This window comes from Callorhinus ursinus, unplaced genomic scaffold (genome assembly GCF_003265705.2).
Source record: "Callorhinus ursinus isolate GAN/ISIS: 27379988/994484 unplaced genomic scaffold, GSC_fseal_2.0 scaffold38, whole genome shotgun sequence".
Taxonomy (NCBI): domain Eukaryota; kingdom Metazoa; phylum Chordata; class Mammalia; order Carnivora; family Otariidae; genus Callorhinus; species Callorhinus ursinus.
The window spans coordinates 13953714-13977345 of record NW_027397100.1 but is presented as its reverse complement, the minus strand read 5'-3'; the positions used below and the strand labels follow the sequence as shown (position 1 = coordinate 13977345).

At 45.6% G+C, this 23632-nt stretch overlaps 2 protein-coding genes across 3 annotated transcripts; both read right to left on the bottom strand.

Annotated features, from left to right (window-relative positions):
* Window positions 1-200: 200 nt before the first annotated feature.
* DEFB119 (defensin beta 119) lies at window positions 201-13853 on the bottom strand. 2 transcript variants are annotated; one of them, XM_025876742.2, is made up of 2 exons: window positions 13621-13798; window positions 201-451 (listed from the first exon to the last, which is right to left on the bottom strand). In XM_025876742.2, exons 1-2 carry the CDS (start codon window positions 13676-13678, stop codon window positions 258-260), a joined length of 252 nt encoding a protein of 83 aa, XP_025732527.2. In that variant the 5' UTR covers window positions 13679-13798; the 3' UTR covers window positions 201-257. The 2 variants fall into 2 exon arrangements, with proteins under 2 accessions (XP_025732527.2, XP_025732526.1); XM_025876741.2 differs by lacking the exon at window positions 201-451 and adding an exon at window positions 12253-12520 and having other exon boundaries at window positions 13621-13853.
* A 7279-nt stretch (window positions 13854-21132) lies between these two features.
* DEFB121 (defensin beta 121) lies at window positions 21133-22540 on the bottom strand. Its single transcript, XM_025876277.1, has 2 exons — window positions 22483-22540; window positions 21133-21260 (listed from the first exon to the last, which is right to left on the bottom strand). Exons 1-2 carry the CDS (start codon window positions 22538-22540, stop codon window positions 21133-21135), a joined length of 186 nt encoding a protein of 61 aa, XP_025732062.1.
* Between the last annotated feature and the right edge of the window lie 1092 nt (window positions 22541-23632).

Genomic DNA, 23632 nt, shown 5'->3' with positions numbered 1-23632 from the left:
AAACCCTTCAACTCTCCCTCAGTGGTCTCAAGACATTCCCTTCCCATCTTCCGTGGTTTGTCTGGATTCTTCTTGTCCCTACAGTTTTCTAGCCTTCTCTCCCACGGGGCTGGATCCAGAATGGGACAGGTATCTCGCCACGCAAATCCCAGTCTCCCACCATGATTTCCAGTGGATGAAAGACAGACAAGGGTGGCGGGTGCATGAATTTTAATAAGGCGTCTTGACAGCAGGTTAAAGATGGTGATCCCCAGCACTTAAGGTATTTTTGGCCAGCGATTCTGTTGGCTCCAGTCATTTTTCTCTTCTCTGCCAGAAATACTTATCCTCATGAAGGACTGTAGGCAGCATGGCTGATAATTTAGGCAGTAGAGGTAGGGCTGTTCAGTCTTTCTGCAAGAGGGTCTACAGACTCCCACGTTTCCCATGCATCGAAGGGTGTGATGTCTGCCTGGCCAAAGCAAACAAACAAAATACAGATAATTTCCACTTAACAATGACATAGATCTGAGGAGTCAGGGAGCGTAGTCAAAACCTAAAAGGGTAAAATAAGAATGAGATGCCACTGCACACCTATTAGGATGACCAAAATCTGGAACACTTAACAACACCGAATGCTGGCAAGGATGTGGAGCAACAGAAACCCTCCTACATTGCTGATGGCAATGAGAACTGGTACAGCCACTTTGGAAGACAGTTTGTCAGTTTCTTCCAAAACTAAACATATGCTTACCACCCAATCTAGTCATTGTGCTTCTTAGTGTTTACCCAGACATTGAAAACTTACGTCTACACAAAAATCTGCACAAGAACTGCTTCATGCAGGCAGTTTGAAAATAAAGTTCCAGAGAAACAAAATCTATTTCAGGAGGATCATGGAATTCCAGCACATCTAAAGGGTGGAGGAGCTCCTGCCCTCCCGTAGGAGCCACCATGATTCTCACAGTTGGTGGGAGAGCGTATGCATATGGCAGCTAGCTGCGGGTCCATTGCCCAAGAAGCAGGGGTGACTTCAGCTTGTCATTTCAGCAGGGAGTTGGATCAGTTTCATTTAGCTCTCTATGGACCAGTAACCAATAAATAATTAACTGAGTGCTTCTTCGGGGATCGATATTTATTGGCTTATACAAACAGCCTCCAATAAAGCAGTCTTTACCATGAAAAAAACCTGCACGTGATGTTTATGGTAGCTTTATTTGTGACTGCCAAAATCTGTAAACAACCAAGATGCCCTTCAGTAGGTGAGTGGATAAACTGTGGCACATCCAGACAAGAGAATATTATTCAGTGCTATAAAGCAATGAGCTGTCAAGTCATGAACAGATGTGGAGGAATCTTTTTTTTTTTTAGTTTTTAGTTTCCTGTATATTTTTTCTTTCAGTATTTTATTTTTTTATTATTTTTTTAAATTTTATTATGTCATGTTAGTCACCATACAATACATCATTAGTTTTTGATGTGGTGATCTACGATCCATTGTTTTCGTATAACACCCAGTGCTCCATGCAGTACGTGCCCTCCTTAATACCCATCACCGGGCTAACCAGTCACCCCTCCCCCCTCCCCTCTAAAACCCTGTTTGTTTCTTAGAGTCCATAGTCTCTCATGGTTCATCTCTCCCTCCAATTCCCGCCCCCTCATTTTTCCCTTCCTTCTCCTAATGTTCTCCAAACTATTCCTTATGTTCCACAAATAAGTGAAACCATATGATAATTGACTTTCTCTGCTTGACTTATTTCACTTAGCATCATCTCCTCCAGTTCCATCCATGTTGATGTAAAAGTTGGGCATTCATCCTTTCTGATGGCTGAGTCATATTCCATTGTAGATATGGACCACATCTTCTTTATCTATTCATCCGTTGAAGGGCATCTCGGCTCTTTCCACAGTTTGGCTATTGCAGACATTGCTGCTATGAACATTGGGGTGCATATGGCCCTTCTTTTCACTACATCTGTGTCTTTGGGGTAAATACCCAGTAGTGCAATTGCTGGGTCATAGGGTAGCTCTATTTTTAAATTTTTGAGGAACCCCCACACTGTTTTACAGACGTGGAGGAATCTTAAATGCATATTACTGAGTGAGAGAAGCCAATCTGAGAGGGCTTACATACATACTGTATATTTCAACTATATAACATTTTGGAAAAGGCAAAACTATGGGGACAATAAAAAGATCAGTGTGGCCAGGGGTTGGGGTAGGAAACAGATGAATAGGCAGAGCACAGAGTATTTGGAGGGCAGTGAAATTACTCTATATGATCCTCCAATGATCAATTCATGTCATTATACATTTGTCCAAACCCAGAGAATGTACAACAGCAAGAGTGAGCCCTAAGATAAAATGTGGACTTTGGGTGATAATGGTGTGTCAGTGTAGCTTCATCAGTTACAACAAACGCACCACTCTGTGGGGAGCTGTTGATAACCGGGAAGACTATGCAGGAGTAGGGGCAGAGGGTATGTGGGAATTCTCTGCACCTTCTTCTCCATTTTGCTGTGAACCTAAAACCAGTCTAAAAACATGTCTTTAAGAAAAAGAATTCCTTAAAAAGTAAATAAAGCTGTATGAACTTTCATCTATAGGTTTTTAGAACTAAATTTTCATTTTTCTGGAATAAATGCCCAGGAGTGCATTTGCTGGGTAACATGGACAGTGTATATTTAGCTTTTTTAAAAGGAAACTGCAAAAACTATTTTCCAGAGTTGTATCACTTAACATTCTCACCAGCAATGTGTAAAAGATCCAGTTTCTCCGCCTCTTTACCAGCATTTAATACCGCCACTATTTTTAATTCTAGCTGTCCTACTAGTTATGTAGTGGAATATCATATGGTCTTCACCCATGTATCCCTAATGGCTAATGAGGTTGAACATCTCTTTGTGTGGTTATTTGTCATCTGTATATCCTCTTTAGTGAAATGTCTTTCTTCTAATTTGATTGGTTTTTTAAAAAGATTTTATTCATTTATTTGTCAGGGTGGAGAGAGAGAGAGAGAGTGAGGGAGAGAGAGCACAAACAGGGAGAGCGGCAGGCAAAGGGAGAAGCCGACTCCCCACTGATCAGGGAGCCCGATGCGGGGCTCGATCCCAGGACCCTGAGATCATGACCTGAGCTGAAGGCAGACACTTAACCAAATGAGCCACCAAGGCGTCCCTAATTTGATTGGTTTTTACTGTTGAGCTTTGAGAGTTGTTTCTATATTCTAGATAGAGGTCCTTTGTCAGATATGTGGCTTGCAAATATTTCTCCCAGTCTGCCATGTGTCTTTCCATCTAACCTTTTCACAGTCCTTCTCGCAGAGGGAACATTTTAAATTTTGATTAAGTCCAACTTATTGATTCTTTTTCTTTTGTGGATTGTGTTTTCATCTAAGAAATTTTCACCCTAGCCCTAGGTCTGAAAGATTTTCCTACATTTTTCTCTAGAAGTTTTATACTTTTACGTCTTATGTTTTGAGTTAAATTTCATATAAGATGTAAGGTTTAGATTGAGGTTCTTCCTTCCTTCCTCCCTTCCTAACTCCCTCCCTTCCTTCCTTCCTTCTTTCTTTCTTCCTTCCTTCCTACTTCTTCCTTCTTTCCTTCTTTCTCTCTTCCTTCCTTCCTTCCTACTTCTTCCTTCCTTCCTTCCTTCTTTCTTTCCTCCTTCCTTCCTTCTTACTTCTTCCTTCCTTCTTTCTTTCTTTCTTTCCTTCTCTCTTTCTTTCCAATGTCCAATTGCTCCAGCACTATTTGTTGAAAAACATATTTTTCTCCCATTAAGTTTCTTTTGCACATTTTGAAAAATCAGTTGGTTGCACACAGGTGGCGCTATTTCTGATCTCCTATTCTGTACCATCGATCCATACGGCTACCTCTCCACCCCTATCACATGGTCTTGATTACCTTAGCTATACAAGCCTTGAAATCTGGCTTTATTCTTTTTCTTCAAACTTGTTTTAGCTATTCTTATTCCTTTGTGGATTTCTCTACAGGCAAGATATAGACAAAATAATCTTGTCTATATCTACAAAAATGTTGCTGGGATTTTGATGGAAATTGTATTAAGAGTGTCTTATCAATTTGAGGAGAATTGGCATCTTTGCTTGTTGAATCTTTTCTTTCTTAAAGATTTTATTTATTTATTTAGAGAGCACATGAGAGAAAGCATGAGAGAGAGAGAGAGAGAGCACAGCAGGGGGAGGGGCAGAGGGAGAGGGAGAAGCAGGCTCCTCACTGAGCAGGGAGCCTGATGTGGGGCTTGATGTGAGGCTCAATCCCAGGACCCTGAGATCATGACCTGATCCAAAGGCAGTTGCTGAGCCACCCAGGTGCCTCCTGCTTATTGAATCTTACAATCTATAAACATGGTATGTTTCTTCATTTATTTAAATCTTTGATTTCTTTTATCAACATTCTGTAGTTCTCAGCATACAATTGCTACACATGTTTTATTAGATATATACCTAAGCATTTTATATTTTTTGGAGTGATTGTGAATGGTACTGTAGTTTAATTTCAATGTTCACATGTTCAATGATAGTATATACAAATGTAATTAATTTTTTATGTTTATCTTGTATCTTGTATGTGGCCTTACTGAATTTAATTATTAGTTCTAGATTTTTTGTTTGTAAATTTCTTGGGATTTTCTACAGAAACCATTATGACATCTGCAAATAGTTTCATTTCTTCCTTTCTAACCTGTATGCCTTAATTTCTTTCTTGTTCTAATGCATTGGCTAGAACTACTCAGATTTAAAAGGAATGATCTTTTTTGAAGATTAAAAAAATTGATCCACACAACTCGGATGGATCTCAAGAGCATAGTGTTGACTAAAAAAAAAAAAAAGCCAATCTCAAAAGATTACATATGATTCCATTTATACAACACTTTTTAAAATGATAGAAATTAGAGAGATAAGAAACAGACCAGTGGTTGCCAAAGGTTAAGGACTGTGGCAGAGGGTGGAGGCAGGAAGAGAATCTGTGTTGCTGAGACTCTCCTACTGTGCAGAAGGAGGGCGCTTGAGGGGCTCAGTTGGTTATGCATCCGGCTCTTGGTTTCAGTCCAGGTCATGATCTCATGGGTTGTGGGATGGAGCCCCACATCGGGATCCGCGCTCAGCAGGGTGAAGGAGTACTGCCTGAAGATTCTTTCCCTCTGCCCCTTCCCACACTGGCTCTCACCTAACTCTCTAAAATAAATAAATAAATCTGTTTTTCTTTTTTTTAAAGGAGTAGCAGAGGGAAGATCTTTATGCTGATAGAACAGCTCTGTATCTTGATCATAGTGGTGGTTCCATGACTCTACACTTGTGATAAAATGTCATAGAAGTATGCACACCCACTGCAGCAATATGAGTTTCCTGGTTTGTATATCATACTATAGTTCTGTAAAATATAATCTTTGGGGAGGAAACTGCATGAAAGTTACATGGACCTCTCTCTGTACTATCTTTGCAATTTCCTATGAATCAACAATTATTTCAAAATAAAAAATTGATACGAATGTGGAGAAAAGGGAACTCTTGAGCACTGTTGGTGGGAATATAATGGGTGCAGCCACAATAGAAAACAATATTTTCCTCAAAACACTACAAATAGAACTATCATATGATCCAGCAATCCCTCTTCTGGGCATATATCCAAAGGAAATGAAAACAGGATCTCAAAAAGGTATCTGTAGTCCCATGTCTACTGCAGCATTACTCACAATAGCCAACATGGGGAAACAACAGATGAATGGCTAAAGAAGATGTGGCATAAATATATAATGGAATATTACTCAGCCACGAGAAAGAAGGAAATTCTGCCATTTGCAGCAACATGGATGGAATGTGAGGGCATTATGTTAACTGAAATAAACCAGACAAAGACAAATACTGCATGGTATCACTCATATATGCAATCTTAAAAAAAAAAAGTCTAACTCATAGAAACAAGGAGTGGAAAAGTGGTTGCCCAGAGGTGGGGTGGGGGAAATAGGGAGAGGTTGGTTAAAGGGTACAAACAGCTATGAGATGAATAAGGTCTGAGGATCTAATGTACAACACAGTGAGCATAGATGATAACACTCTATTGTATAATTGACATTTTCTAAGACAGTACATCTTAAATATTCTCCCTCCCAAAAAAAGATAAATTTGTGAGGTGAGGGATGTGAGGAATTAACTAGGCAGGGTGGGGGAGACCCTTTCACAATCAAATTGCCAAGATATACAATTTAAATATCTTATATGTGTATATGCCAATTATATCTCAATAAAGCTGAAATAAATAAGTTAGAACACAAAATAACCTAAGGAGCTACGCAGGGGTTAAAAGTACAGGAAATGAAGTCAAGAATCCTCAAGTTCAAATCCCAGCGCCTGCTTTACTTGCTGGGTAACCTTTAACAAATTTCTTTACTTCCCTGTTCTACCCTTTCCTCTTTTGTAGAGCGTAGACTGTAATAGTCCGTAACACTTAGAGTTGTGGTAATAGCCTAATAAACGGTGGGGCGCCTGGATGGCGCAGTTGGTTAAGTGACTCTTGGTTTTGGCTTAGGTTGTGATCTCAGGGTTGCGGGATCAGAGTCCCACCTCGGGCTCCATGCTCAACAGGGAGTCTGCTTGAGATTCTCCTCTCCTGCCCCTCCCCCCTGCTCACTCACATGCTCTCTCCCTCTCTCTCGTTCTCTCTCTCAAATAAATAAATAAATCTTAGGGGCGCCTGGGTGGATCAGTCATTAAGCGTCTGCCTTCAGCTCAGGTCATGATCCCAGGGTCCTGGGATCCAGCCCCACATCGGGCTCCCTGCTCCACGGGAAGCCTGCTTCTCCCTCTCCCACTCCCCCTGCTTGTGTTCCCTCTCTCGCTGTGTCTCTCTCTGTGTCAAATAAATAAAATCTTTAAAAACTAACTAACTAGGGGCACCTGGGTGGCTCAGTCGTTAAGTGTCTACCTTCAGCTCTGGTGGTGATCCCAGGTGGGATCGAGCCCCACATCGGGCTCCCTGCTCCACGGGAAGCCTGCTTCTCCCTCTCTCACTCACCCTACTTGTGTTCCCTCTCTCACGGTCTCTCTGTCAAATAAATAAATAAAAATCTTAAAAAAAAATAAAAACTAACTAACTAAATAAATAAATCTTAAAAAATAGCTTAACAAATGGAAAGCAAATAGGGACTGGCGCATAGCACTAAATAAATGTTGTTTTCATTGTCACATAAAGATCCTTTCTAAAGGACCCATTTCTGCCTACGCTACAACTATGAACTCTTAGTTTGGGAATAGTCCCCATGAAATTAGACAGACATTAGTCCTTCCGTGGTAACCAGAGATTTTTTTTTTTTTTTTTTTGGAGGCTGTGCACACATAGAAACCAGAGACGCAGTTCCTAGTCTAGAGTAAGCATTCAGTAAATGTTAGCCATTAATATTATTATTATTTCCCCTTGGTACTGAGGTCTCCGAAACAGGAATGATCCTTTGACTGGAAAGAGAAATAAAAATAATAACCACCACCATTTGCAAATCACCCACTGTGAGCCATTTGATTTATGTTGTTAAATGTTTACTATAACCTTCTTTTTTTCTTATTATGTTAGTCACCATATAGTACATCAGTAGTTTTGGGGGTTTTTGTTTGTTTGTTTGTTTAATTTAATTTTTTTTGAAGATTTTATTTATTTATTTGACAGAGAGAGACAGCGAGAGAGGGAATACAAGCAGGGGGAGTGGGAGAGGGAGAAGCAGGCTTCCCGCCGAGCAGGGAGCCCGATGCGGGGCTCGATCCCAGGACCCTGGGATCATGACCTGAGCCGAAGGCAGACGCTTAACGACTGAGCCACCCAGGTGCCCCATCAGTAGTTTTTGATCTAGTGTTCCATGATTCGTTGTTTGGATATAACACCCAGTTCTCCATGCAATACATGCCCTCCTTACTATAACCTTCTGAAGTAGACGTCTCTATTTTTCCTTCTTGCATTATGAAAGAGAGGCTCAGAGAGACAGTGTTCTGGCAAAGGCCGCATAACTGTTAGAGGCAGAGCGAGGCCTCAAACTCCACTCACTATGGCTCCAAGCGCATATTCTTCCTGAGGTACAGAGCTGCCTTCTTCACACGCTGAGACGGGGCTGGGAAAGGTTGGTACCTCCCTGGATAATAACAGCTGGAAGCATGGCCCTCTACTGTCTTCAACATCAAGCCCAAACTTTTGAACCTGGCGTTCATGGGCCTCTCCTTCATTCCACCAACAGTTATCAACACCCAGTCTTTGCCAGGCCTTGAACTTGGTGGTAGGCACATAGGGTCTCTTGTGTCCAAATGGGTTTAATACAAAGTCTAATGTGTACACACACACACACACACACACACACACACACACACACACACAGATATTCTAAGCCCTTGCATTGAATAAAAAGGATCTACTCCATGTAATTTTGACCAGAGAAGATTTACAAGAGCAAAAACCACACCCTTTCTGTCACATCCCCCAGAGATAAGATTCTTTTCCATTTTCTCAGAGAAGAAGGACCATTGCGAGATTAGCATCCAAAAGGGGGGTGTACGGAGTGTGCCTCTGAGAAGGTGGATCAGGCGGACCAGCCTCCTTCAACCTTTCCCCCGGGAGAGAGGCCAAGAAAGGGCTTCACAGTTTTGTCAGGGGCTTTGCAGCTCCTAACTCCTGGACTCATTGGCCCCATGTCACTATATGCCCCACTCACTGTCTATATCTACGTCATATCCCTTCCACGTCCCCTCAGCCCCTCACCAGAAATCAGAGAAGACTGTTTCCTAATCCCAGCATTGTCTCTAACCTACTTATGAACGCAGGCCACGGTTCCTCCTTGGACCTCAGTTTCCGCTGCCCCCCCCCCCATGAAATGGGAAGATAAGGGGAAGTTGCCCAGCTCAGGGAGTCTCACAGTTTGGGGGCTATTAGGAACGAAGGAAATCTGGCAAGGGACTTGGAAGGGGTGGAGCTTTACCTCCCAAAGGAATAATCTGAGGGAATTTTCAAAATTTCACATGCCCAGACTCCAAGTCCAGAGACTCAGACACGGGGTTAAGTGCTTTCTAAAAACTTCACATGGCTCGATGGTGAGTTCCAAGCCTTTTTCTCTCCTCACCATTCTATCACGCCCCAGGGTTGTCTCTGTGTGCACGTGTTAAGCATGGAGGAGATTCTTAATGTTGTGGACTGAGTGCCTCGTAATGAATGAATTTGGTGAGGGCATGACATTAAGAACAGGCCCCAGTACTGCGGGACCCTTCAACTGTCCCCAGACCACCTCCCACACTATGAAATCTATGTCTTCTGAGAGCAAACTAACTGGTGAATAAGAGAACCAACTTGAGCAAGCCCCCGGAGCTGCTCAGCATCCTTCCTGTCACTGCCAGCCAGAGCCAAATATATCTGATCCCATAGTCCTCCAATCCCTCTAGCCCAGGAAGGACCCCACGCTGATTCCTGGAACCTGGCATCACCTAGCATACAGATGTAAATAAGATGCTGTCTCAACCTCCAAGCATTTCCATCCAGTATGTGTGTGTTTGGGGGATTGGTGAGAAGTGAGCTCTGAATAAATAATTATATAATAATGTGATATGAGTCATCCCTGCTTAAGGCTGACACTTTATGAAGCCAATCAGAACTTAGCTGGAATCCCTGCTCTATCTTACTGTTGTGTGACCTTGGCTAATTATACCATCTGTCTAGGTCCCAGTTTCTTCATCAGTAAGATAGGGATAATCAGAGGGTTGTTGTGGGGCACCTGGGTGGCTCAGTCGGTGAAGTGTCTGCCTTTGGCTCAGGTCATGATCCCAGGGTCCTGGGATCAAGTCCCACATCAAGCCCCTTGCAGGAGCCGGATTCTCCCTCTTCCTGCCTCCCTCTCTCTCTCTCTGGCAAATAAATAAAATCTTAAAAAAAAAAAACCCAGAGGGTTGTTGCAAGAATGGGATGACTTCAGGCCCATGAACAGCAAGCACAGTGCCTGACACAGAAGGAGTGACAGTGGGAGCTATTATTATAGCTACTAGTATTATAATTATTAAGAAATAGAGCTTATGGAAGGCTTTCCTGGGTAGAGACATCAACTGCACTTTGAGGGTGAGAAGGAGTTCATCACAGAGATGAGCCTGGTGGTGGGGGACGAGGTAGAGGGGAATCATGAACAAAGGCAATGTTGGAGAGGGTTGGTCCGTGAGCAGCAGTCATGGGAGATGAAGCTGGGCCACCAAGGCCTTCAGACTCGACCCTGGGCAGGAAGGAGCAAAAGAAGCCATCTAAGCAGGAGAGTAACATGCAGATGAATCTTCTAGAAAGAATCCCTCTGATAGTAGACTCCAGTGCAAAGAAAACCTGGAGGCAGAGAAGCCAGTGAGGAACTATTTTGGATGGTCTCACCCAGGGCCTCGGGACCCAGGTAGCTCTGCTGGGCAGCCTAAGAGTCTCCCCCGATCACACAGGTGTCAAGAATGTGGAAAGCACAGCTGAAGCAGCCCCTGCCTCTGAAGGGAGCTTGGAGATGGGTTGAGAACCAGAGCACGATCCAAATTCCAGACACAACCCAAAGTTTGTGGGTCCTGGCACAGGAATGTAAATGGAGGCTCATCTGCCGTATGTCTGCATATTTAACAGTTATGAATCAAGCTAACAAGTGGGACAAATAAAATCTATCCCATGGTCCTTTGTGAAAGAGCCCTTCATAATGACCTGAAAGAGCAGATTTGAATTTATAATGCTTGGATTCTTCAGAGTTCTGTGCGGGAACGAGGTGGCATGAGGGGAGCCGGCTCAGCCCACAGCCCAGCGCTCTTCTCCCTCATCCCCAACTCTGCCCCACACTGTGAGGACCCTCTCATGCAAGACATGGACACTCCAGCCTGAACATCCAAGCTGGCCCCCTGCCCCTCAAAGAGGAGTGTCCCTTGGTGGTACTCCTGCCTAAGGTGCACACGTGGTGGGCCCCATCTCCCAGGGGAAAGCCCACGTGGTCCCTGGAAGCAAGCACAAGTGTTCTCTGGGCAGGGGATTCCAGGCTCCAGCTGTTCAAATCATGGTCTTGGAAGGAGAGGAGGGCACCGTCTCTAAATGGATATATCCCACTTGCCCCCATTGACTCCTAACCCCATGGGGAGGGACTTAATCAGACGATGCCCAGAGTAGGACCAGGATCAGAGGAAGAGGTGTCTTCCCAGAGTCTAAGAGCAGAAATATTGAATTGAGAACAAATTATCTCCATGGATCAGAGTGAACCCCTTCTATCCGTCTCTATGTCAAGCACCATGCTTTACAGAACGCTCCTGGCATCTTACCTCACCGCAGAGAACACAGTTCAGGGGTGAACAACCGTGTTGGGTGAATGGGGCCCAGGGAATAGGATTTGAGATAACAAAGCAAGGAAGACACCCAGGTCCTCTAGATGCCTGGTCGGCATCCTCAAATATTCCCCATGGGTTAGTCTCCTCCCGGGCTAAATTCTTAGATCAAATGAGACAGACTTCTATGTCCCTCAGAGTCTAACACAGCTGGAAGGCACACAGCACATATTCCTTAAATACTTGCAGAAAGCAATGAGCAATAATAGCAACAGCTAACATTTATAGGGCTCACAATGTACTGGGCACGGTGAGCTCCATTATCTCCTCTCCCACTTCCCACAGTCCTGAGATAGATTCTAGGGTTCCAACCTCACAGCTGGGGAAGCTGAAGCATGGAGGGGGATATGAGCAGTCTGACAGTGGTGAGCGGAAGAGCTGGGGTGACTGAGTGATCAAATCCATGAAAGAAAGGAAGAACTGAAGAGTGAACAAACTCATTTATAAATGGGTAAATTCATGTGCTTTATCTTTTTTTAGCACTTGGAAACCTTCTGATCCTTGGGGCTGTGGGGCCTCCAGCATCAAAAGGCATCTCAACCAACTTCCATGGAAACCCAAGGATTTGGGTTCTACTCGGTCCTGTCCACCCCCAGCCTCTTCACCCCCAAGATGGAGCAAATCTCCCACCCAGCGCTTCTCCCCCTCTTTCGACCAGCTGTGCCTTTAAGTCTCTTGGCTTCCCCGGATGTGCTCCTCAACCCACTCCAATAGCCTTTCCTGCAGCTGGTAGATGAGGAACTGTCTTCAAGACTGTGACTATCATCCCATTGCTGTGGCCAAGCCCCAGCAATGTCTCTCTGCTACCTCTTAACCCCCATCCTGCCATCAGCCACCACCCCCCGCCCTCAATACATTTGGAGCATCGTTCCTCATGATTGACAGACACAAGAAACAGATTTGTGAGTTTTAATGGAATGTGGGAGCTAAGGAACCTGAAACAAAGCCATTTCTATCCATAATGTCTACTGCCAGGTCTGGATCTGGTCTTTTGTTTTACTGGTTTGGGCGTGTGAGGAACGGTCCAGGGTTCCATTCTTTCAACTGTCATTGGCTGGACTGTTAAGTAACGACTAGGGACACAGCACCGTTTACGATTTGCGCAGCGTATGACACTGTCTTCATCATTTTTGCACACCAACCGGCATTTTCCATCCATCCAACACTCTGCTGTTGGGCACAGGAACAACCATTAAGCAGATGTTAGTATCCCTCAAGTGGCGAGATGAGAGGAGGCGGAGGAGGAACAGGGCAAGGGGGAAAGGGAGAGAGTTGAGTAACTAACAGTGAACCCAGTCCCAGGAAAGGGAGAAGTGATCTTGAGAGGGGAGGGAATTGAGATAATTGTTCCAGCTTTGGGAACTCCAAGGCTTTTAGGAAAGCTTTTTTCAGGCATCCCACCCTCTGTCTTCCCATCCCCCAACCTGCTACTCCTAACTTTGGGATCAGTTGATACCAATGAAGATCTCCTCTAATGGAGCTTGGGAATGATGGGGAAAGGACAATAAACTTTACCTGTAATATCAGGGGTCGGAGGGGATTCACCCTCATTTCAAAAGACCCAGCTCCTAATCAACAGCCTGGTCCCAACTTAAGCTCACCTGGGTCCAGCCACAATCCAATCTCCAATCCTCCTTAACCATATTCCCCCAATTCAAACTCAGAACCCAGTCCAATCTTAGGTAGAAATCCCAGCCCTACCCAGCTCAATGCCCCTTGAGTCTGAACTCCAAGCCAAACCCAAATTTAATCAACTCACCAACCTCAATCCTAAGCTGCAGTCATCAGACACCCTGCACTATTCAGTACCAACTCTCAGTTCCAGCCCAAGCTCCAGTCTACCCCCAGCACCACCTCCACTCAACCCAAAATCCCATCCCCTCCCCCAACCCACCCCAAACCATCAGGGGAGCCCAGCACCTTACCTCCAGCTCATCCGAATCTTCCCCCTACCACTCCAACCCCAAGGTGTTTCTCCCCATCACAGCTCACCCTCAGCCTCTGTACCAAACCCCGTCACCCATACGCCTTCTCTCAAGGTCCCACCAGAATACCACCCTGCCCTTAAGTGTCAGGTGCTCCAAAGAGGTACCATCCCACCACCTTGGCAAAAAAGAATCAGGGAGAGAAGTGGATGTGAGCTGATCCTGGGGAAACCTCGCAAAGCCCCATCAAAGGAGGAAAAGTTTTGTGCTGCCCGCAGTGGAGGGGAGAGGAAAGCAAGAAGTTCATGACCAAGATCCCAGACACTTGAGAGAGACCCAAGTTACCTGAGAGCACTGGATCCATGGCCAGAGGGATGACAAGAAACAGGAAAAGAAACTTCATGGCTGGCAGGTCACAAGAGAAGGAGATGGCCGTGTTGCAGGGGATGGAAAGAGTTCTCTGCAGTGGGGATGAGCCTCGCTTTTATTGGCAGGGTTGTGGGCAGTGAATTCTAGCGGGAGAGGATTTATATGAGATCAGCCAGGCCAAAGGACAGTGTGTAGCAGATATCGTAGCCAAGCACAAGATGAGAGTGTGGGAAACTGGCCAGCACCCGTGCCAACAGTGGCTTTCCTTCCCTCTGAAGAGACAGTCAGATGAAAGCCCACTGGCCTCTCAAGACCCACAAAAGAACTAATTAATTAATACACAAATACATATTGGGGGGCACATGGGTGGCTCAGTTGGTTAAGAATCTGCTTTTGGCTCAGGTCTTGATCTTGGGGTCCTGGGTTCCAGCCCTGTGTCAAGTCCCGAGGTCGGTGGGGCTCCCTGCTCAGCCAGAGGTCGGCCTCTCCCTCTCCCTCTGCCCCTCCCAATCCCCCCACACCCATCGTGCTCTCTCTTTCCTAAATAAATTTAAAAATGTATTTTAAAAAATACATGAATATCTATTAAAAAATACTTATTCTCAGCTTTCTAACAGAAGGATACATGGGTATGTCTTTCTGAACCTTGAACTTGCCAGTCTAGTTCCCAGTTCAGGGCTTTAAGCATTTGCTATTTGTTCTTCCTGTAAAGTTCTTCCTGCAGACCTTCCAGGGCTGGCTCCTGTTTATCATTCAGTCTCATCTCGAAAGTCACCTCCTGGATCGGCTTTTCCTGGTCACCCTAGATAAGGGAACTGCCACCTACAGTCGCTCCATGTCATTATACCTTGATTCATGACCTGCTTAGATTTATCTGTTCTTTTCAACTTTATTTTACATGGTTAATCTTTGTGTCTTCCCCCATTAGAAGGTCAGAAATTTGCCTTGTAACCCCACTGCCCATAACATCACTTGGATTAGGATATTAATTCAACTGTTTGAACAGACATTCTCCCCAAACAAGGATTCCAAAAGATAGACATTGATTTCTTTCTTATGGACAAATCCAGTCAAGCAGCTTCCTGATTCGGCAGGGAGCAAGATTGCCCCTAGCTTGGCGCTTTGCCATCCTGCCCAGGCAGCTTTGTCTGATGACCCAAGAGGCCTGTCCCAGTTCCTGCCAGAGGGGAGAAAGAGGGAAATGAAGTGCACGCCTTTCCCTTTAAGGGACGCCACTCAGACTGTGCACACACCTCTTCCACTCCAGCGCATTGGCCAGAACTTATTCAGATGCCCACACCTAGCTGCCGGGTAGGCTGGAAAGGTTTTCTTTATTCTGGGCAACCATGGCTAGCTAAAAGTCAGGGGTAGTCTTACTAAGAAGAGGGAAGGACGGATATTGGGGAAGAGCTAACAACCTCGGACACACCCAGCACATCACAGGAACTTAATAAATACCTATGGTCTGAATAAATAACATACACTGAGAAAGTGACCTGGGAGAAGTGATCTAATGGGGTAGTAACCCAAGTCCTTCCAGAGTGTAGAGAAAGCACATGGACTATGTCCCTTCGGTCCAGCATCTCAAGAAGCTGAATAAGGACTGGGCTTCGGGCAGCACTTCAGAAACAATGGAAGGAGGAGAAGAGAATTCTAGAATCCTAGAATACCAGGATTGGAGCATGGGTTTTGATTTCACACAGATTTGAATGTGAGTGTTGGCCCTGACATTTGATAACCTGTTGACCCCGAGCGAGGTAAATTTCCTGAGCATCCTACGATAAAATACAGATCAGAACTATCTCTGATTTAATTAAATGGGATGGAAAACTTATGTAAATTGCTTAACAAAATACCTGACACATAGTAGGTGCTAAATAATTATTTACTATTATTATTGTTGTTTTTCATGATCATTATTATCGTCATCCATATTTATCTTTTTTATTACTGTCAGAAGGGGCAATCATAAACCTGCAACTCACATCTGACAAAACTGAGGCTTGGTTAGGGGACATGAACTGCTCAAGGGCTTCCTGGGTGGGGAGAAGAAGGGACGACAGAAAGCCGATTTCCGCAGAGGGAGGTCAGGAGAATGGGCAGCAAACAGCTGTGGTTGTGAATGTTTGAAACAGAAGGGGAGACCCAGAGGGACATGACACACCACGTGTGGGGGGCGGGGAGCTTCAATGCCATGCTCAGGGCTGGGGAAGCCGTCCCGTGAGCCATGCGGAAGAGTAAGATCTTTTAGAGAGGACCGTGGGGGGCATGGTCAGACTTTTTTTTTTTTTTTTTTTTTTTGCCTAGAAAAATCACTCTGGCAGTCCAGACGGAAGATAATTTCCAGGGCAGAGGCAAGCAAGGGAAGGCTAGCAAGGAGACTCTTTCTCCTCCAGGGAGAAATCATCATGTGGCCTGCATTGTCACCGGAGGAGCACAAACAGAAAGGGGATAAAAGGAGAAAACATCCAGCAAGTTCTCGATCTGGTCCAGAGCTGGGAATGGAGCTGCTTGGACGTCCTTGAGGATGTCATTCAGTGTCTGCAGGACTCAACACGGAATGGGACAGCAGAGCTGGATGCTGGCAAGCCTGGGTTCTGAAGTTCGTCTCCTACCTATAGTACCTTGGAAAATGTTATCAACTCTGAGCCTGGTTCTTTAGCTGTACAATGGGGGTAATAATAGTACTGACTTAGTAGGGTTATTAAGGAGGACCAAATGAGCGAATCCACAGAAAGTATTTAGTGAAGGCACATAACACACCTGACACTTCCTGACTGCAGTAGAAGGATCTGCTTTATTATTGGAACACACCAGAAGTTCCACCCCGGGGATTCCAGGCCCCGCCTTGTGACAGTCCTTTGCAATATTTCATAAGCCCCTTTATGAATCCTTGTAGACAAGAGATTGCCTGGAAGCACTGGGATGATTCAGAGAAACAGCCTTGACTGAGTTAAGGAGAAACAGAAAAAGATGGGTTAATTGCTATAGCACGTCTCTAGTTGGGTATCTGAGATTATATTTGCCTTACATTGTGTTTATATGTACTTGTGTGCATGAGTAAATTTGTGCATAGCTGTGTATGCTCACATTTTGTGCATTTTATGTATATTTTGTGTGCCCGGGTTATTTGTGTGTACTTTGTATATGTGAGTACTTGAATATTTATGTGTGAGTATGTTTATACTTGCATGTCATTTGTGCATAGACGTGTAATTGGGTGGGTGTGTGTGTGTATGTTCTTGAGTACATGTGAGCATGTGTATTTGTTCTCAGACCATCAAGTGCCAGGGCCTAGAGTTCTGTCCAGTTCAGCCCCATGGTCCCCCTCGAGTCCCTACGTGCTCTGACTCCAGAGTGTGACAGTTGCCTGGTGATTTTCTGTTAAGCCAGGAGACGGGGCCAAGGCTAAGGGCAGTGGGCAGCAGGGGGCACGGGTTGCCAACGTGGCCAGTGTGGGAGAAGCCACCATGGGAGAAGAGACCAGGAGACAGGGAAAGAGGCAGACCTTGGTCAGAGAGCCAACTTGGCCCCGGGGAACTGTGTGGTATCTCCTGGATCCTGCCAAGACCAGAACAGACTGTAGCTTCAGCCTTGGTAATGCCTCCCACACGGTACAGCCCGGCCTGGCCAGTTCTCTAAGACCTGTACCCCCCACCCCCTGAAATCTGCACAGTTGTATTTTTCAGCTCCTGAAAGGCTGCCCACGGCCCGCAGCCTGAATCCCATGGTGCAGAGGGGGAGGCAAGTGCTAGTGATCGAGTTCCCAGCAGGTCCCACCTGGGCCACGTACTTTTACTCTGTCTCAGCGAACCCTCCCTCTAACCTGTGAGGTTAATAATATGACAAGAAGGGGGGCGCCCTGGGGTGGCTCAGTCTGTTAAGTATCTGACTTCAGCTCAGCTCATGATCTCCGAGTCCTGGGATTGAGCCCCGAGTCAGGGTCCCCGCTCAGTGGGGATTCTGCTGGTCCCTCTCCCCTCCCTCTGCCCCTCCCCCTGCTTGTGCTCTTTGTCTCTCAAACAAATAAATAAAATCTTTTAAAAATATATATATGACAAGAAGGTGGAAGAAACGAGCACTGTAAAATCACAGCCTTCTACAGACTTCTTTGACTTGCACGTACTCACGTCTTCTCCTCGCCTTCCCAGTGAGGCAGGAAAAGTATCCAGATGAGGGGCTTTGGCTTGAGAGAGGCGATGAGGCCAAGTTTGCATGCAAGTGTGAGCGAGGCTGTGAGAGAGGGGCTGGCGGTTGGAGATGCCCCTACGCCAGTATATCCCCGACTGCGTCCTGCTTCAAGCAATGTGCCATGACGCGGTGCTGATGAGAGTGTTGCTTCTGAGAGTCATTAACACGTTAATAGCCACACACCAGTCGTGAAGGCGCCACCACACTCAAGCCTCAGCCAATGCTTTATTTATTTATGTGCATTTTAAATTCAGCTCCAAGATGCCACTTACCAAGTTGGGGAGATGCCCAATGTTAGTGACTGTTGGGGTCTTCTGCCTTCCTCCCCTTGACCCTGCTAGGACCCCACGATTCTGGGAAATGAGGAGGAACCTGCTCCTTACTTCATGATGACGATCTTCAGTTCTCTTGCTCTTCATGCTCAAGCTACTGCTGATGACTTCCACCAGCCATTCATCGGGCAGCTCTGGGCATTGGAGAATTATTGCTCACCAGGGCCTTCCCCGCTGACCACAGGCCCAGCCATGGAGGCTTGTGCTGTGTCTCCCAAGACCACAGCCATCACGGTGGCTGTCTCCACACCCGCGGTCCCATCCAAGGACTTAGCACCTCGGGGCGCTTTATCAAACAGCCTGGGAACCAAACCCCCATCTCTTCTCCCTGTTGTGCGGAGATTCAACACCTCCAAACGCCAGGCCTCTCCTCTCCTGAACTTGAAGCTAAAATCTGCATCCCACGCCTCCTGAGACAATCCTGTTTAACTGCATTCCTTGTGCCTGGGTCTCTCTAACAAAGATGGGGGGAGGGGGAGAGTTGTCTTCAGGGCGCCCCTGAAACTCTCTCTCTCTCTCTCTCTCTCTCTCACACACACACACACACACACACACACATTTTTTTTTTCAGTTCCCCGGTGGCAGAGGAAGGCCAGGATTTAGAATAAAAAGTCCTGGCTCCCCTTCCAATAACTGGGCAGAAAGAAAATGAACTTTTCACTCCAGGCTGATGCCTGCTCAAGTAACCTGGGGGGAAAAATTATCAGGTAACCACTACATTAAATTCTTAATATATCACCCTGCCACATTTGTTTTTAATACGAAATATGTTTTTATAATTGATCTTATTAATAGGTAATGATTTTGCTTTTAAGGCAAAGCCTGGTGTCCACAAGAACTCCAGACATTCAGAGAAGACACCACCTGACTCACGCAAGTGCATCTTTCTTTTTTTTTTTTCAGTTTTTATTTATTTGACAGAGAGAGCGAGAGAGCACAAGCAGAGGGAGCAGCAGAGGGAGAAGGAGAAGCAGGCTCCCTGCTAAGCAGGGAGCCCGATGCGGGGCTCAATCCCAGAACGCTGGGATCGTGACTTGAACCGAAGGCAGACACTTAACTGACTAAGCCACCCAGGTGCTCCAGCAAGAGCACCTTTCAATCTGCTCTGCTATAATGAAAGCGTTGACCAATGGCCATCCCAGTGATGGATGATGTAACCGTACCCACCCTGCTAAGTGTCTTGTCTTACAATCACAATATGAATCTCTAGTATCATTCCATGATTCTTGAATATCAAACACTGATACTATTCCAAGGTGAAGTGATGCCTAAAAGAGGGAATTCTCTTGTGAGATCATTCCTGCTATCTATTTTAAGTCAAACATATATCTCATTAAGTCGAAATTGTTCAACTAATATTGACTGAATGCTTGATTTGTGCTAGATTCTGTTCTGAGATACAGAAAATAAATCAGCCTCTGTGCTGGACATTTCCTACCTGTTATTTCATTTAATCTTACAACAGCCCTGTGCCTCGGGTAGGATGAATCCTCTCTTTAGAGATGAGAAGATAAAACAGAGAAGGTTAAATGGCTTGCCTAGCGTCATGCAGCAGATATGTGGTCAAGGATTTGAACCCAGACCTTCTGATTCTGAATCCAGTGTTCTTCCTTTGACACTTTCATTAAGACTTAGACACTGAGGCTGGAAGTTTCGGCAGAGGGGTGCGCTGGGGATGACGGAGGCAAGCCATACGGCTAAGGCCAGTTTTAGTGTTCTCATATGAAGGGACTGGAGAGTGAGTAGGTGATGGGAAGATACCCATTGTCTCAGTTCAGGATCAGTCCTGGAAAAAGACTAGCCCACAATTCAATATCATATGGCCCCAACCGGGAAGAAAGGAAAGAGATGGAGCAGGAACCCACATGGGGCCTGATACCAGCTCTCTCTGCAGGTTGAAGAAAATGATGAGACATGATCCTGGAGTCCCTAACAGGTAGAATTGCAGGTCTTATCCAGGGAGGGTTACAGCCTTTTGGAGTGAAAGTAGAGAAAAAGAAGCAGCCTGTATCTCAAGAGGCTAAATCTACAGTGTCTAATATGATAACCACTACCCACATTTAACTATCTAAACATAAGTATAGATTACATTACATTAAATTAAATACTCAGTTCCCCAGTTACACTAGCCACGTTTCTTTTTCTTTTTCTTTTCTATCCTCATGGAGCTTAATGTCTTTTCAGGGGAAAAGATATTAATAAAAATCACATAATATGTATTTGTGGAATGATTTAGAAAACAAATGATCTGCATCTGCATTGTTGTCCCCTGCTGACTTTATACATATATACACACCTTTAGAAAACATATAGTATTGGCTGATGTTTTGTTTTCCATTTGAGGGGATGTCTTTCTTTTTTCATCCCACAATATGTCTTGCGGAGTTAGGTATGTTTACATCATCTTTTTTAGGTGAGACATAGTCGTCATTAGCATGGAGACTTCATTTTCCTACTGATGGACATTTAGAATGCTTTTGGGCTTTGCTTTAGCATGACAAACAAGGATACAACAGGTCACTCTGTGCACTTATTCACTAGCCACATTTTGAATGCTCAATAGCCACATGTGGTTGGTAGTTACCATATTGAACAACACGGAGATGGGACTTTCCATCATTGTAGAAAGTTCTATTGGCAGTGCTGGTCTAGAAAACAAGAATCAAATGGATAGAATGAACGTTCTTCATTTATATCATCTGGGACGAGCTATGCGCCAGCAGGCTAGGAGCGATGTGCAAAACAGACTATTACTACCTACTGGTCCATCCCATTCTCCCTGATCCACACACACACTTTCCTTTGTTATTGATTTGTAAGTATAATGAGGCTGAACTGCCAGACACAAATGGTACAGCCAAGAATGATTTAATAGAACTGTGGGTTCTAATGATGTTGGACTCAACGTTGGGCTAGAGGGGTCAGACTAAAGAGGTTACCCCAGGGTTCCAGGTGCACTTAAGGATCAAGTTTTGACAGGCACATTCTTGGGGTTTACACAACACTTAGCTTCATCTGTGCATAATATATGGAATACTTCATTCTGTTCACACGTTGTTTTGCACCTTCCCAGCTTACCCCAGCAATACATGGCTGCAATCAAAAGGGAAGGAGAGAACAAAAAAAAAAAAAAAAAAAAAAAGGAGAGGGCAGGGTCAGTCTTGAAATAAAGCAGAGGGGAAGGGGGAGATCAAAGTCCAGCAGAGAAGCCAGTAGTGAGGGAAACAGGACATATATGGGGAAGAAGCCCTTACAAGGCATCCTCCCCATTTAGGAGAGATGATGGACCATTATCCTTTCTTCTCCCCTTTGTGTCAGTCACAATCCCAAAGTCCTCCCCACTCCATGGCCTGGGACCTATTATTGGGCAGCTTCCCCTCCCTGGCCAGCTCCTTTGGGGGAGACAGGCAGTCCCCCTCTCTCCATGGTTTCGTCTCCCCCATAGTATAGTGTAACCAGGTGTCCCGTATCAGTTCCCTCTCCCCTTTGCCCTCAGTACCCTCTCTGACCATATCAATGAAACGGGACAGGAATCTGAAATAAATCCATCTGGACATCTTCTAAGGCATTGGTAAAATTCCCAAGAATGTCATACTCCCTTCTCCACAACATCCTAGGCCGTTTTGCTGGTCTTAACCAGCCAAGATAATTAGGAACAGCTGCTCTGCAGAACCTGCAAGCTAAAGTAGCCCGGATAAACTGAGCTTGCCTGAGGATGGAATTGGAATCCTTAGAGGGGCACCTGGGTGGCTTAGTCGGTGAAGCATCTGCCTTCAGCTCAGGTCATGATCCCAGAGTCCCGGGATCAAGTCCTGCATCGGGGGGGGGGGGGGGCCCGGGGGGGGGGGGACCCTGCTTCTCCCTCTCTCTCTGCGCTGCTCTCCCTGCTTGTGCATTCCTTCTCTCTCTCTCTCTCTCTGATAAATAAATAAAATCTTTTAAAAAAGAATCCTCAATCAGAAATTCAGGAACCATTTTCATGGAGGCAACAATAGATCAAAATTCAAATCCTGCTCCCCCACCACTGTTTTTGGGAAAGTACCTATTTTTACTGTCTTCTACATCCAAATCTCTTTCTTGCACATACCCTCTGCCCAGATCATCATGTTCCACTTTTCCAGAGAAAGCCAGAGATCAGAGTGTCAAGTAATGGCGCTGGCAAGGTCAGTTGGAACCAGACAACTCAAATTTTCCCTTGGCTACAGAGATCATCCAAAGGCCTCTGTGGAGCCTGCCATTCTCCTAGCGCAGGCTGTCAGAGACCCTAGAATTCCCCGAACATGACCCACTGCCCCTTAGGAGAGATCCTGTTTACCTTGGGTGACCTGGATCAGGAGCAGGGTAATAGTCAAAACCAGGAGAATGAGCTTCATGGACGCTGGGGGTTCAGGGGGAGATTAGGAGGCTTGGAGGCTTCTGGGCTGGCAAGACAGGCAGAGGGCTCCATTCGGGGCAGTCCAGACTGGTATTTATTGCCCCGAGGAGCATGGCAGACTCATGATCAGTGAACCAGAAAGGGAACAGTCACTGAAGATTGGACAGACGGGCAAGTAGTCAACCACACTGGTGGATTGGCTACTGAATACACCACCTTGTCTGCAACTTCCAGAGGAGGCTGGGATAGGAGGGGAAGAGATGTTAACAAAGAGAGGACATAGCCTTGCCTTTGAGGAAGTTTATAATACAACCGGGGAGCCAAGAAGGGGGAAAATGTTTTTACTAGTAATTCAAGTCTGGGAAAAGAAAAGAGAGTGAGCAATGAGACAGGAAAGGAGTGCTACTTCTGTGTTCCTTGGGTCTCCTCCAGCAGGGAGGACACCCTACGATGTTGGTGGTTCATTAGTAAAGGAAGGGCAGAAGCAGAGGGAAATACCTAATGGCCCCATGGCCATCACCACCGGAAACTCGCTTGTCAGCATTTGTGGAGTGCAATGAGCAGGGAGGCCACAGACCTTTCTTTTAACAGTGTTAAAAGAGGGCATGTGTTTGGGAAGAACAAGTAGCATCTTCCTAGGTGCCAAAGGAAAGGCCGGTTTGCTCCCATTGTGGTGTTTCCTATAATATACGGTAGATGGCGTTATCGGCCCCAATTTTACTCCCACTTGAACTCACACATTTGTAAGGTCTTACCCCAGGGGGAAATGCACTTTGCTCTCCCTCACTTTTGTCTTGGCTATGGGACTTGCTTCAGCCACTGACACATGGGCAGAAGTGACAAGGTGCCGGTCTTGAGCCTAGGCTTTAAGAGGTGATGAATGTTTTCACTTGCCTTGTCATGCCTCTGCCGTCCCCAGGAGAAGAGCACGCCCCCGTGGTCCAAAGACAATGAGAGATGCACAGAGCAGGGCCACCCCAGCCCACCCAGAGATTTGCGGTGAAAAATAAAGCCGCCCCTGCTCCTCCAGCCCCAAGCAGAGCCATCCCGCCAAAGTGCATTTACCCATTGGCACATGAGCAATAACAAA

Coding starts and splice junctions, on each gene's coding strand:
- DEFB119 (XM_025876741.2), bottom strand. CDS start 13,678: ATGAAGTTTCTTTTCCTGTTTCTTGTCATCCCTCTGGCCATGGATCCA. Junction 12,521..13,620: donor CATGGATCCAGTGCTCTCAG/GTAACTTGGGTC, acceptor TGTGCCCAACAG/CAGAGTGTTGGATGGATGGA.
- DEFB121 (XM_025876277.1), bottom strand. CDS start 22,540: ATGAAGCTCATTCTCCTGGTTTTGACTATTACCCTGCTCCTGATCCAG. Junction 21,261..22,482: donor CCTGATCCAGGTCACCCAAG/GTAAACAGGATC, acceptor TTTTGATTGCAG/CCATGTATTGCTGGGGTAAG.